At 47.7% G+C, this 14,978-nt stretch overlaps 1 protein-coding gene across 39 annotated transcripts in view; it reads right to left on the reverse strand.

Annotated features, from left to right (window-relative positions):
* Positions 1–14,978, reverse strand: part of Tmem131l (transmembrane 131 like) — a 133,825-nt gene that overhangs the window by 3,892 nt on the left and 114,955 nt on the right. For 11 of the 39 annotated variants that reach the window (XM_087633263.1, XM_087633136.1, XM_087633266.1 and 8 more), the window contains 5 exon segments: positions 12,285–12,409; positions 10,441–10,580; positions 9,211–9,393; positions 6,298–6,376; positions 4,993–5,072 (listed from right to left, as the gene is read on the reverse strand). In XM_087633263.1, the coding sequence (XP_087489389.1) occupies positions 4,993–5,072; positions 6,298–6,376; positions 9,211–9,393; positions 10,441–10,580; positions 12,285–12,409 (607 nt within the window). 39 annotated transcript variants of the gene reach the window in all.

Consider the following 14,978-nt stretch of genomic DNA (forward strand, 5'->3'; position numbering starts at 1 on the left):
ATAAAGGCCCAAAGTGGGTGTGACTGGGTCTCCACAGAGAAGAGCCAGTGATTAAATGGTGTAGGAGGGAGGGAAGGAGGGACTAGAGGCTGACTGGGTTGGCACTGTGCTTTGGTGGGAAGCCCTGGATGCTGGGCAGTGGCAGTGCTGGGCACAAGTCCCCATGGCTATGCCGGTTTTACACACTCAGCCAGCAGAGGTACTGGGGCCTGCTGGACTCTCTCCAGAGACACTCACTAAGGCAAAGCCTTGGAGCACAGGGACGACAGCGGAGCAGCAGGCAGGCACACCTACTGCTGGACAGAGACATGGGCTCCCCTCCTGCCACATCTACATCCACCTTGTTCAGGTGTCTTTCTGGGGCTGCTCAGGACAATCAGCATTGGTGCAACTGGCATAGCCCTATGTCTGAGACAACTATCTCTCTAGGGAAACCTGGGTGTCATTCTGTCACACAAGCTGTCAGTCCAGGAAGACTGTGCCTTCGCTGTCAGGCCAACTCTGCACTGCACAGAGCATGTCCAGCTCTTACAAGCAGCAGAAGGAAGTACTATACTTCTGGAGTGGGACCACCACTGCCTGCCAGATAGTAGGCTTGGCCATACCATACAGGGTAGAACCAATGTCCACCTGCGGCTGCACCGCGAACACACGGCAAGCTCTGGAGAACATTGCTTGCCACCCATCAAGCCTTGGGTTCCCTAAAACCAGGAGTCCATTACGGTCTGCTATCCCTGGTGCCATGGAGGAAGAACAGACAGAATGAAGCTCATGCCTGTCCATGTTCTGAGACTTGTCTTAGAACATGTTTTCAGACAAGATGTTAACTTCTAAGTAGGAAGAAGATCTCAGGGGCCATCCCACCCTGACAGTCATGTGAGTCTATTAATTCATAACATGTAATGGCACACGGTAAAAGGGGGGAGGCAGAAGCAGGACATCTGTCAGGCCGTGACTGATAAGGCAAGTGTTCAATAAGGATTTCTGGGAGTAAGAAGTCAGGGAGGAGGTGGGGAGCAAGTTGCCAGACTCTGTAGTTTGAGAAGGGGAGGGTGACCAGAATAAGACAGTGGGTCACCAGTGGAATAGAATTGAAGACCCAGAAATGAACCCACACACCTATGGTCACTTGATTTTTGACAAAGGAGCCAAAACCATCCAATGGAAAAAAGATAGCATTTTCAGCAAATGGTGCTGGTTCAACTGGAGGTCAGCATGTAGAAGAATGCAGATCGATCCATGCTTATCACCCTGTACAAAGCTTAAGTCCAAGTGGATCAAGGACCAAGTGACCTCCACATCAAACCAGATACACGCAAACTAACAGAAGAAAAAGTGAGGAAGCATCTCGAACACATGGGCACTGGAGAAAATTTCCTGAACAAAACACACCAATGGCTTATGCTCTAAGATCAAGAATCGACAAATGGGATCTCATAAAACTGCAAAGCTTCTGTAAGGCAAAGGACACTGTGGTTAGGACAAAACAACAACCAACAGATTGGGTAAAGATCTTTACCAATCCTACAACAGATAGAGGCCTTATATCCAAAATATACAAAGAACTCAAGAAGTTAGACTGCAGGGAGGCAACCCTATTTAAAAAATGGGGTTCAGAGCTAAACAAAGAATTCACAGCTGAGGAATGCCCAATGGCTGAGAAACACCTAAAGAAATGTTCAACATCTTTAGTCATAAGGGAAATGCAAATCAAAACAACCCTGAGATTTCACCTCACACCGGTGAGAATGGCTAAGATCAAAAACTCAGGTGACAGCAGATGCTGGCGAGGATGTGGAGAAAGAGGAACACTCCTCCACTGTTTGTGGGATTGCAGACTGGTACAACCATTCTGGATATCAGTCTGGAGGTTCCTCAGAAAACTGGACATTGAACTACCTGAGGACCCAACTATACCTCTCTTGGGCATATACCCAAAAGATGCCCCAACATATAAAAAAGACACGTGCTCCACTATGTTCATAGCAGCCTTATTTATAATAGCCAGAAGCTGGAAAGAACCCAGATGTCCTTCAACAGAGGAATGGCTAAAGAAAATGTGGTACATCTACACAATGGAATATTACTCAGCTGTCAAAAACAATGACTTTATGAAAATCATAGGCAAATGGAGGGAACTGGAAAATATCATCCTGAGTGAGGTAACCCAATCACAGAAAAACACACATGGTATGCACTCATTGATAAGTGGCTATTAGCCCAAATGCTTGAATTACCCTAGATGCACAGAACACATGAAACTCAAGACGGATGATCAAAATGTGAATGCTTCACTCCTTCTTTAAAAGGGGGAACAAGAATACCCGTGGCAGGGAATAGGGAGGCAAAGTTTAGAACAGAGGCAGAAGGAACACCCATTCAGAGAGCCTGCCCCACATGTGGCCCATACATATACAGCTACCAAACTAGATAAGATGGATGAAGCAAAGAAGTGCAGGCTGACAGGAACCAGATGTAGATCTCTCCTGAGAGACACAGCCAGAATACAGCAAATACATAGGTGAATGCCAGCAGCAAACCACTGAACTGAGAACGGGACCCCCGTTGAAGGAATCAGAGAAAGGACTAGAAGAGCTTGAAGGGGCTCGAGACCCCATATGAACAACAATGCCAAGCAACCAGAGCTTCCAGGGACTAAGCCACTACCCAGAGACTATACATGGACTGACCCTGGGCTCCAACCTCATAGGTAGCAATGAATAGCCTAGTAAGAGCACCAGTGGAAGGGGAAGCCCTTGGTCCTGCCAAGACTGAACCCCAGTGAATGTGATTGTTGGGAGGAGGGTGGTAATGGGGGGAGGATGGGGAGGGGAACACTCATATAGAAGGGGAGGGGGGAGGGGTTAGGGGGATGTTTGCCTGGAAACCGGGAAGGGGAATAACAATTGAAATGTAAATAAGAAATACTCAAGTTAATAATGATTAAAAAAAAAAAAAAAGACAGTGGGTCACATGTGACACACAAGAAAGAAAAGCCCCAGGATGACTCAGAGTCTGGGTCCTAGGAAATTAGAAAGAGGGAATGGACAACTGGGCACTCGGTGTATAGTAACTGCTAGAATCCAAAGAAAAAGTATTCAATCACAAGTTGGCTGTAAGATGGGTTCATAGGTCAGGAGAGAGGCCCAAGCTATACACACAAATCTGAGATGTGGGAATTCAAGTTGAGACTTGAAGATTTAAATGTGGAGAAGACTGGCAGAGGAGCTGAGCACAGAGAAGAGATGAGCAGGCACTGAGGCTCAGGCGCTGAAGAACCAGGGTTACTGCAGGCTGCTGAGGAAGTGAATGAGGAGCCCACAACTGAAACAGGTCTATGTGGGGACTGAAGACAAGCAGAACCAAGGATGGGCCAACACAGCCATCCAGGGACCTGACTCCTGCTTCAGAGGAGTAGTGGTGGGAAGGTGAGGGCGAGCGAGGACAGAGGGAGCTGCCATCACCAACACAGTTTCCTTAAGGAGGCCACCATTGGCAGAGAAGGGCATCCTGAGGCAGTATATGTCTACTACTGGGTCTGAAAGATGGGAGGGGTCAGAGTACACTCATGTCCTGACAGGAAGGGCTCGTCAGAGACAGCAACTGATGGTGGAGAAGGGACCCCCAGGACAGAAGGTGGCAGCAGGAGAGAGGCAGATGGCCTTCCATGGCAGGGCAGTGTGGGAGAGGGGAACTTCTGAAGGTCTGGACTTAATCAGCCAAGGAGTATAAGGGGTGACCAAAAAGAGAGTAATTGTAGAGTCTTAGTGGGTAACGACATCTCGAACACACATGTAAACCCAGACTGGGACACCAGGTTTCACAGAAGTTCTAGCAGACAGAACAAAAGCAGAACACTGATGGAGAGCCAGCTTTTGGTGATGGTGATGAAATCCAGAGCCTTGTGCTGACCAAGCGGGCACTCCTCTGCCGAGCTCTGCTAGTCTTGGGTATCTGGAGTTTATTGTTGTTTCTTAAGAGAGGGTAGGACTAACTAAATCCTACCCTCCAGTAGCTCACAGAAATGACAGTAAAAACCAGTCAAACCATCATCCAAACCTGGGCTTGGCAAAGTAGAAATGCCTAAATTTTGCATTTTCTTTCATTGGAAACATTTGTGTCCCATGGATTAATGACTGGGTCCAGTTCACCAACAATGTGTTTCCATTAATGATCTGACAAGGTCAGAACATTTGCAAGATGGCACAGAGCCTAATCTTTACTCCTTATTCTCCAATTTGCCTTGCTGTGTACTCAAGCTGACCTGGAACTCTCCTCCTCCCTGGGCAGCGCTCTGTGTGTCCATGAATTTCTATGCACAGAAACGAGCATGCATGTCAAGCCTAATGCTGCCACGAGAGAAGAAATAAATTCAGGCATGTCCCGCCATGATTCCTGACCCTGACTTGGAAGAGCCCAGAATGAGACAGGATGCCAGAGAAAAGGCAGATACAAGAGAAAGAATGAAAGAGCTGGGAACTGATGGTGAGGAGAGAGCGACTCCTCACTGGAGGCCCTGGCGGTGGGAAGCAGGGTTTCTTCTGGCCATCTCAGTTCCCGCTGTCTTACCCTCCTGCACGACATGTGGGGAGCTAGTGCTCAGCTCTGCTCAATCCTGGTTCAGGAGCCTGCCTGTCCACCTAGGCTGCTGATGCCCAGTTCCCACATGGTGGGCTGGGGGAGAGGAGGGCCAGGTGAGCAGAGGAAGCCCACTGTCCTGGCTTGCTCCCCCCAGCTTTGTTTCTCTTGCATTGTTATCTCTGATGGGGTAAGTGAACGCAGTGCAGTGGGAGGCTCCGCTGAGAGCTCTGGAACATCTCCGGTCACTGAGGGCGTTCTCACTGATGCAGAATGCTTGGTTGGGGCAACTGATGTCTATCCACAGAGCAGGCGCCCTAATGCCTGCAAACAAAGTCAGGGAGGGCCCCCACCTGAGGTGCCTTCTCCAGCTCCCAGAACACAGCTTGACTGATGCCTGCCATAGCATCTCACCTTTCTCTTCTCCAGCATCTGCAGGTGCAGCAGGAAGACCAGGACAGGACTCTGTAAACCCAGACAGTCCATTCACATCTCTGTGGGCAAAGGGAAGAGAGGAAACCATGACTTCCATGCAGGAAACCCAAAAACTGCATCGCCGAATCTCATTTGAGTTTCACCATAGTCCCTTCAGAAACACAGATATTAAAGAAGCACAAAGCCAGGCAAGAGCTGAGGGATACTACGACGTCTTGCCTGAACATAGCAACTGGACTACTGTGGGGTCAGCTGCAGCTTCTAATATGCCTGTATAGACAGCAGCAGTCGTCACTGCTTGATGGCTTTCTTCCTGACAGTTCACAGGGAACTTTCCTGTGTGCCAGTCAAGTCATACACCTGCCTCTCACAAGGCATCCAGGGGACCTGGTGTCGCACCACAGTGCCGTCCTTCATGCTGATGCTGGTCCCTCTCACTTTGAGAGGTACAGCTGGCCCTCAGGCATCACAGGTCCCCACAGGGTAGCCTGAAAGCATCTGGAGGAGGTGCTGCACAGCAGCCACCATGGACTGTGGAATCAGACCTACGAAGGCTGGGTAGGCACTGAAAATCCTCCGTTTTCTCCTGTCATGATACCCTATAAAAAGGCAGTTTGACATATATCACAACTGATGTATATGGAGGATTGGCAAAAGCAGTTCGATAAAAACATTGTCATTTTGCTCTTATTTTGAGACAGGGTTTTGCCACATAAGACTGGCTAATCAATCTGGTCCCTAGTAGTACAAAGCCCAGGCTGCTCAAGCTCATGACAATCCTCCGGCCTCAGTGTTCTGAGTGCCAGGATGACAGGCACATGTCCCATCCATGTTATACGAGGGATCTGTAGAGTTGGGAGTGTGTGTAGGTCCTAGAACCTACGCGCGTAAACTAAGGGGCAACTGTATATAGCTGTATTGCGCTCTCTCATTCAATGCTGCAGGCAGTGTCACGCAAAGAGACTGCAAATGCGTCTACCAGGCCCTTGGAGGCACCAAACTATCAGTGCTCAGACTGAAGGAACTCAAGTCCTACTCAGGGAAGATGGTACCCAGTGTGGCCACATCGTTGAGAAGACAACAAAACCAGAGAAGCCCCACAGGAGCCCTGATCATGGACACTCATTTGAGTTACTAATATAATCAGATCTGGCTTCCCTGACTTTAAAAGGCTTTTCGGTTTCAGCCTATACAGCTAAGCATGAAGACGCATGTCATTGACAGGAAAGCAGAAAGCAGAACGGGATACTGAGGTGGTGAGGGGTGAGGGCCCACAACACTCACGTGGAGCTGCAGACGTGCTGTGGGAGGCTCAAGGGCATGGAAGCTTCTGAAGGAGACTCCCGTGGGGAAACACCGTCTCCTGCATTAAAAGCAAGGCACTATCAGAGCGCGTTGTCTCAAGACAACTGTGCACATTCTGTGTTCAGATGCAGACGGTGTTTGTATCAGCCCCTAACGGAGGTCTTACGTTTCATTTTAAACTGATACACATTCACACATTCTTTTAATTGTGGCTTTTGCATGTATGTACAGGTGTATGTTCACATGCATGTGGATGGCAGAGGTCAATGTTGATGTCTTCTTCTGTTATTTTCTATCTTGGATTTTGAGACAGGGCCTGTCCTAAAACACAGAGCTAAACAACCTGTGAGCTCCAAGGATCTGCCCTTGCCGACCCTCCAGGGTTTCACTACGCCAGCTTCTATGCTGCAACCTCCAGATACAATGTAAAGACTGTACTGCCATTCTTCAAATGCCACCCTTTCTCCCCCACAAAACTGCCCTGCAATGTTTTCCAGAAGTTAGTTTTCAACTCAAGCCCCATGTGTGTGCTGCTTGGCAAACTCTTGGTCCTTTTGAGTAAACAGGGTACAAAACTAGTGTGTGAAAACCAGACTGCCTCTAGCCATGAAAATTCTCCTCACCCAACAAAATGCCAAAAACCTGTCCCCCATCTAGTCTGTGTTTCCACAAAGGCTGAGACTTTCTCCAAGAAGGGGCTGATCTGTTCACGAGGCTGAGAAAATCTTTCCTTTTTATATATAGTGCACATTACCAGACAGACACACAACATGCATCTGTGACACTGAAACCTTAGGATCATCAGGGAAACACTGAAAGGGGAAGTGGAGAACAAGGAAGGAAAGAGAAGATACTGAGGCCCCAGGCTGGAGTCACGGGTGAGCCTCGCCCAGGACTGGTGTCTCAAATCCATCTTTTCCCTCTTGGCATTTGGATTTGAACCCTGAATCTTGCGCATGCTAAGCCATTGAACTATTCCATATCCCTGCTTTTTGTCAGGGTCTTACATTATGGTCTGAAAGTCGTGATCCCTACTAACAGCCTCCCTGAGTGCCAGTGTTGGGCTTCTGTCCAAGGCTGGGTTACCACGCCTGTCTACCAGCTTCTGTTATAGGCGTCCAGAATGGAGAGGGCAGGAGATGGGTAGCAAGTGCCCAGGGCTTCTGGGAAATACTGGGCCCAAGTGTGAACTGCCACTCAGGGCAGCATACAGCATAGGGCAAGGCAAGTATTGCTTTGGACCCTCGTGCATACCCAGACTGGCAGCACAGACTGGGCTGCAGTGTTCTCAGGGCCCAAGGACAGTACTCTACACACAGGGGAATCATGGAATTAGCGTTACTGAGGTTCTGCCATGTCTCCTTCACTGTGTTGGAAACAACTTCCCAAAATGAACTGCTGATACAGGACTATGAAAAAGAAAAGCCTAAACCATAATGTTATTTTGAGTTACTGTTTCATCTATACAACCCAAGAACAAACAATTCCCCAATGTTTCTGATGAAATTATGAGCATAAAAAATTAAAAGTTAAAAATTAAACAAAAAAGATGACAGTGATTCTGTTCGGAAAAGTGGGTAGATAATCAAGGGTTTCCTTCCCTTTAAAAAAATCTCTCTCTCTCTCTCTCTCTCTCTCTCTCTCTCTCTCCCCCCTCTCTCTCTCCCTCCCTCTCTCTCTCTCTCTCTCTCTCTCTCTCTCTCTCTCTGTGTGTGTGTGTGTGTGTGTGTGTGTGTGTGTGAAGATACTGGCCTCCCTGACACCTCAGTTTCATCCTTGGAGCCCACAGGATGTAAGGAGAGAGTCAACTTCCACAAGTCGTCCTCTGACATCCAAAAGAGCAACATGGTGTGTGTATGTATGGGGTGTATGCAAGCACTCAAAACATGCACGGGCACGCGCACCGTGCACACACACATACACACAGGCATACACATGCCTACTAACAAATAAATATACTACTACTACAACGACCAAAACTGTAAAACAGTAATCATAGAAAAAAGGTATTAATTCTAGGAGACAGGAATACAATCATGACTGATCTCGTCACTAAACTCTCAAAAATAAAGGAGGATATGTGCCAATAACAGGATTACTCTTATTTACAACAGCCAAAAGGGAAAAGCGACCAGCTGCCCACTGATGAACTGCAATCAGCAAACATTACACATGCATAATGGAATTCATCCATCCTTGACGAGGAAGGGAGTTAACATGCTCTGTAATATAGATGAGTCCTGAGGATGTCACTGGGTGAAATCAATCTTTCAGCAGAAAATAATCCTATCTGACCCACATACATATCCAACAGCATAATCCAAAATCATTTCTGTTCCACATAAAGACACTTATACATGGGTCATAATCATCCATGATCTCCAGACGACAACCATACACTCCACATTTGACAATCATGCACGTCTGCAATCATTCATGACTTAATTATTCCAGATATCCGAGCAGTCATATGTTAGGGGCAGAGCAGAAGCGGGTAAGCAGGGCATGGGGTGGGGGTGGGGGTGGGGCAAGAGCTACTACTGAACGGCAGAGTCTCGGTTTGGAAGGATGGAAAGCGCTGGCGGTGATGGCTGTACAGTATGAATCAACTGCTTTATGCCACTGCTCTGTACAGTTAAAATGGTTAAAAAGCAGTCAGTTCTGTGAAATACTTTATACAATAAACAAGATCCACAATTGTTCAGGTCTTTGAAGTGTTTCAAAGACAGAAATGAGACAGTACTAGTAATGATGGAGATTAGGAGAAAGGAAGAGAGCTAAGCAGACAGCCGGAGGGAAGCAAGGCAAGCCTGAAAGTCACAGAGCATCTGCTCCATCCTCTAAAAGGTACCCCTGCACTGGCTGCAAGCAGGATAGGGGCCTCTGACTCACCAGGTGGCAGGAACTGCTGTATGTCCACCACTGGCTTCCTGTCACAGTCAGAGCTGCTACTGCTCCAGCTGTCCCGGCTGCCCCGGCTGGCCCGCACACTGCCAGAGGAGCTGCCACAGTCAGAGCTAGAGTCCGAGCAAAACTTGTCTGCACACTTCTTCTCAGACTTCTGGTAGGAACTGTCTGGAGAAGCAGAAGAGGGGTTCTGCTACACCAAGGCAGTTCCCACTCGTGCCGTTGGGAGCAAGTGGAGAAGGGGTAAGGAGGACAGGGTATGTTCACAGTCGCCACCTCTGCTCAGCTAGTGAAAAATGACCACAGGACTTGAGGGCGCAGCAGGGCACAAGCTAAGTCTGGTTTGCCTACAGACAGACAGCAGGACAAGGTAGAACCTTCAGCCAAGAATGGCTCCAAGGTTCTGTGGAGCTCAGCAGAGGAACATTTGCCTAGCGTGGGATTTGAGCCTCAAACTGCAAAACAGACTGAATTACACACAAATGGTTTTAGAACAGAAGTTTTATCAAGAAAATTGAGTCTATTTTATAGATAGATGAGAGACTTATAATGCCCCCTGTATTATTATAATGTTTATTCCAGGTTTTAATAGATTGCTGATTACTGATGCCCAATTAAGATTGGAGAGCAACACCCATCTTTCAAGGGGATCACTAAGAAAGAAGGATAGAGACCGTTGCCTTGGTGTCCACTGTGCACAGTGGAGCTAGTATGTTGGTGTGTGGGTGTGGACCGGATCACAGATTATCCTCCAACTGCCACCCTCAGTGGTCTCCTAACCCTTCTCCTATACTGGCTCTGGCATTAGTGTCCCCACAGCTCCCACTCCTGGGGCCCTACCCAGCAGACCCCTGGTGTACCAGCAGTCTGATCCAGAAACTGAAGAGCCATGCAGAAATCACCAATTCCAAAGTGGGACACCCTTCCTTACATGGCTCTGTTTGCTCTTTCCCCAAGGGGCCCTGCCTGAGGCCTGTGCACACTGGTCCTGTACCTTCGACAGTATGCACAAAGACAGGTGAGGAGGGACAGAGCTCAGGGATAGCGGCCATGTTCAGGCTAAAATGGGCATGTGCTTTCTGACCTAACCCTGACAACTTTCTGTTGGAGTTGCCAATGGGCTATGTGGCCTGGAAAACAACAGCTGAAATGACATTTCTTGAAAGCTTTAAGGACAGATCACAAGGACACCACTGATAGCTCTGTGCTACATACCCTCCTCTCTCCGAACAGGGGAGTCGCCCACGATTTCTATGCCAGCTTTACACGTCTCCCCAGTGCTGTCCTGTGCACACCAGCTTCTGACATCACTGCAGACAAGCCTCTGTTCGCTCTGTTCAGAAGGCCTGGGAGAGCTGTGAGAAAGATCACATCTCTATCTCATTACACAGACACACTTTCTGCTGGAGATAGGTCAGGTAATAATCACAACCTGAGGCCTCCTCTCTGAGTCCTGTCAGAGGATGAGCAAGAGAGGCCCACCACATGTCACTGTGTGCTCACACTAATACATTCTTTTTTATTTAAAGAAAATGTATAGAAGCACCCTGTGAGAAATGAAACAGTTCTCTTCACAGGTCATGGCAGTGCCTGTGTGAGGCGTATGGGATGACAAGAAAGCAGCATAGACATGGGAGATGCAGAGCAGGATGTCACTGGCTTCTGATCAAGGCAGAAAGATGAGGACAAAAGAGGTAACCAGAGACACAGTCCAGCAGCGCCTGCCTATGTCTTCCATGTTCTCAATTATGAGCAGACACAGAGTAATTACTAGTTACTTTTAAACAATTTGATTATTTGCATGGATCTCAGAAATATGCTTTAAAAGGTTTTCTAGGGTTACTTGGTGAAGTTGTACTCTTATGTTCCTATTTAGGAAATTATAGTACGTTAAAGTGCTGAGTATAATTTATGAAAAAAACATATAGGAGAATACAAAAAGGCCCAATGTTCCCTATATACAGAATACTGCACTCCAATTGTCAAATAAATAACCATATATGGTGTGGTATGTAACATGTTTATTTCCAACTGACTGTCTTCCTGGAATGCAGACTAGGACCCAGGAAGAGCTTTGGCAATGCTGAACCATGGGGGATGAGCTCCATGCCATCCTCCTCCAGTGCTGAGCTCACTGGTGACAGCCTTCCTGGGTGCTCTGAGCCCTCAGAATGATCACTGATAGCACAATGGAACCTCATACCTGCTCGAATGTGCAAGGCTAGAGGACCTTACAAACAGCACGCTGGAGCACCTAGCCAAGCTCACAAGGTGGTGCCTCTGGTGCCAGGACTGAAAAGAAAAGCCTGCACAAGGGAGAGGGAGGCAGCTGCCTTGGCTTTCATGCTGTTTAGAGACTGCTGAGGGCAGGTGACAGACTTTGGAATGGAGTGTTCTGTAGAAAACTGGGGCACTGCGAAGGGGTATCCTGCAGACAAGGGAGAACTGAGGAACTGGGAAAGCCTAATTGTAGATAAGCAAAGGAAGGAGAACACGTCTGTTGGAGGCTCCAACACATGTGTGCAGTGTGCTGGGAATCAAAGATGAAAAACCAGAACGAGAAGGTCACTTTGCGGGATGTAGAGTCAGAATGAATGTACACACTGCTGATCTGGTTTAAAAAAAATCTTCGAGCTGAGAAACTTACAGTAGAGTAGATTTAGGGATTACCCCTGGAATCCCAGCAACACAGAACTTCCACAGACACTGTTTAGTCCCCTACCCACTCCAGATAAAGAAATGCAAGTCCATACAGCAGGGTTTCTAAGGCACAGTACCCAGCCTCATAGGGAGCATGTTATAAGGGACTGCTTAGGTCTTTTCTGTAAAATCTCCCATAGCTTTTAGCATTTTATGAGACAGATAAAAATAGAAGTCTTAAAGGGTCACGTTACAGTATTTTAAGAAGTAAAATTACAATGAGAAACTCTGATTCAGCAAATACATTTCAGTGTGCACACAGCACCGCCCTGTGCTGTGCGCCCACTTAAGCCTACAGACAGATGACTATGAAATGGAGACCTGGGTTGAACTGGGAAGGGGCTGCAGGAGTGGCATACCTGGGGGCCTGGACAGAGGCCCTTTTCTTGTGTTTTCTACATGTTCGAGTTTTATTCCAATTGAGGGTTTGTGTGTTTCCTTCTCTTTTCTCCTGAAGCTTCCTCTTCCTGTAGGGATCGTCCTGCTGAAGAGGAAAGAGGGCACAATTGGACACCATCTGACGAGAAACACACAACCGCCTTTGTTAACTCTATCTGCATCCAGGACAGCTCAGCTCTGGAGACCCGAGAAGGGCCTTTCTCTGTCTCTGCTCACTGGGGTTTGGCAGACAGCAGAAAAGGTAAAACTGTTGCTTACAAAACCCCCAAGGGGTTGAGAGGGAAAGATCTGCCAATGATACACAGGCGGCTGTGGTAAACCTCCTGCCTCCACTTGGATGTTTGGTGCCTGTAACTCATTGAATCAACTGCTCAGCAAAATCAGAACAACCCCGGAAGGCACAAGCTATGTCTCTACTCTAATTCATTAGGGATCAACTTTTTGTGAACATCCAGACCACCAGAGAATGTTCCAAACTAGGGGCAGCTTTTTGGTTAAAGCATCTTCCCCATCTTCTAGGGTGTGCACCTTCTCTGCTACCCCCTCCCCTCGCCCCAGAGACTCAGGTTTAACAGCACTCCTGCAGCTCGGAAGGATTTGCCGCCTCCATGGACTTCTCAGGTTTGAGAGACTCACAAATACAAAGGTGTCCCCGTGACCAGAGGTATTCCGGGACCAGAACTTTTCTATTGGTTAAGACTTCTTTCATGAAAAAAAGCAGATTAGCTCATTTCACCATCCTTTGCAGAATGGTGGCCCAGAAATCAGAGTAAGAACCTTGCAAGCTAACAGACATTTGGCTAAGGGGAGTTGGAAGGAGAAAGAGAACAGCTTAAGTGTTCAGGTCCCTGCTTGTCCTAAGTCCAGGACATCAGCACCTCCTGCATGTGCAACATAAAAAGGAACCCTAGAGACGGCGGCATGGAGCTTCACTCACACAGGCAGTGGGACCAGGGAGTTTTGCTTTCTTTTTTATATTCTTTTAGTCCTTCTAATATTAAATAAGTGATTTTTTAAAACTCTACATGTATTTAAAAATATTATAAGTCCAACACAGAAAGACCTGCTCTCCAGGGCGTTAGTCTGAGGGTAAACAGGCACAGGCACGGGCAGGACAATGGCTCCCATGCACTCACTGGGTTATTGTTTTCCACTAACTGCTGCTTGAGGTGCTTTGTCTATGTCCTTCCCCACTGGGCCCATCTTGCCTATAAGGGCCAGCAAAGGCTTGTCCACCCAAGCCTTGCTGTCTAAGAACAAGCACAGGTTAAGGGATGGTCCTGGCCAGGGGTCACTAATATTTGCCTGCCTTTCTGAAGCCAGTATGGTTGAACTGTCAGCCTGCACAAGCACCAGGATGGATACCTAGCTCTAGGATGGCTGAGTAGGGGGGGCAGGGAGTCTAAAGCATAACATCTATGGGGATGAGGAGGCGAAGGGAATGCAGGCACAGGGGACTTGGCCAAGTGAGAGGTCTGAGAAGCAGAGTCCATGAGCCACTTGCTAGGGGAAAGGTTAAGGGCACAAACAGGAAAGTCAAAGAACAGAGGGACCTCTGACTTGGGAAGCGAGAGCTAAGCAACTAACAGCAGAGAAGGGCTCCAGAGTCAGCAGCAAGCAGCTGCTGTACAAATGGGCAAGGAATCCAGCAGGGAACCAAGAGCAAGAGGAAGCCAGGGCTGACTGTGCTCTGCTGAAAAGGGTCTCCTGAGGAGGCGGGCAAGCCAGGAAAGGGCCACGTGGATGCACAAGTGTCTGTGAGCCTAAACCTTGCTCCTTGGTCTCCATATTCATTACTGAACTACTCCATGAGCTCCCTGGGAGAGGTGGGGATTAATGGAAGTCAAATGGAGAAAGATTTCTGAAGCTTTCATAGAGGGAGAGGGGGACAGAGAGGGAGAGGGGGAGAAGGAGGGGGAAGGGTTAACATCCAATACAAAGTAGGTAAAGGATATCACCTTTGAGGAAGAAACAGAAAAGATGAAAAAAGATGAGTTTATCCAGAATACTTCATAATAAAACAATGTGCTTAGATAGATCGGTGTATGTAAGCATATCTTGTATCATTTTTTAAAAAGCAAGTGTGATTATAATAGCATGTTTACATTCATGAATACCAAGTCACGGCTGTGTAGCAGCATACTAGAACAGTGCTTGCCTACTTAGTTTACGGAGTTTGTCTCCCAATGGTGGGATTTTGGATGGATGATTAAAAAACTTCCTCCAGCACTCAATATTAAACACATACAAAGTGGAGGAAAATGTTCATTTTTCCCTAGACAAAATAAAAAACTCAAACACAACTGTTTCCACCCAGAAGTAAACAACCACGGCAGCAGCAACAACACGCCCCAAACCTAAGTCTATTGTTCATCTATCACGTGCCCAATATTTTGCTTATAAGGCCTAGGGGTATAGCTCAGTGTAGGGCATGAGCTTAGCATGTGGGGGCCTTGAGCCCAACAACAAAAGATTGTTCAAATAAATGGTGCTTGAGGGAGAGTGAGGCCAGCTCATTCGACTGCCACCCAGGTGAAAGTCAGTGCAGACAACCTCCAGGAAGGAAGGTAGTCTGACAGCACTGAGGACAGCACTTGTCGGTCCTGCCACAACCATCACAGGGGAGTCAGAACCAGTCAAGAGTTAGGAACACA

Source organism: Rattus norvegicus, chromosome 2 (genome assembly GCF_021556685.1).
Source record: "Rattus norvegicus strain SHRSP/BbbUtx chromosome 2, alternate assembly SHRSP_T2T, whole genome shotgun sequence".
NCBI classification, from domain to species: Eukaryota; Metazoa; Chordata; class Mammalia; order Rodentia; family Muridae; genus Rattus; species Rattus norvegicus.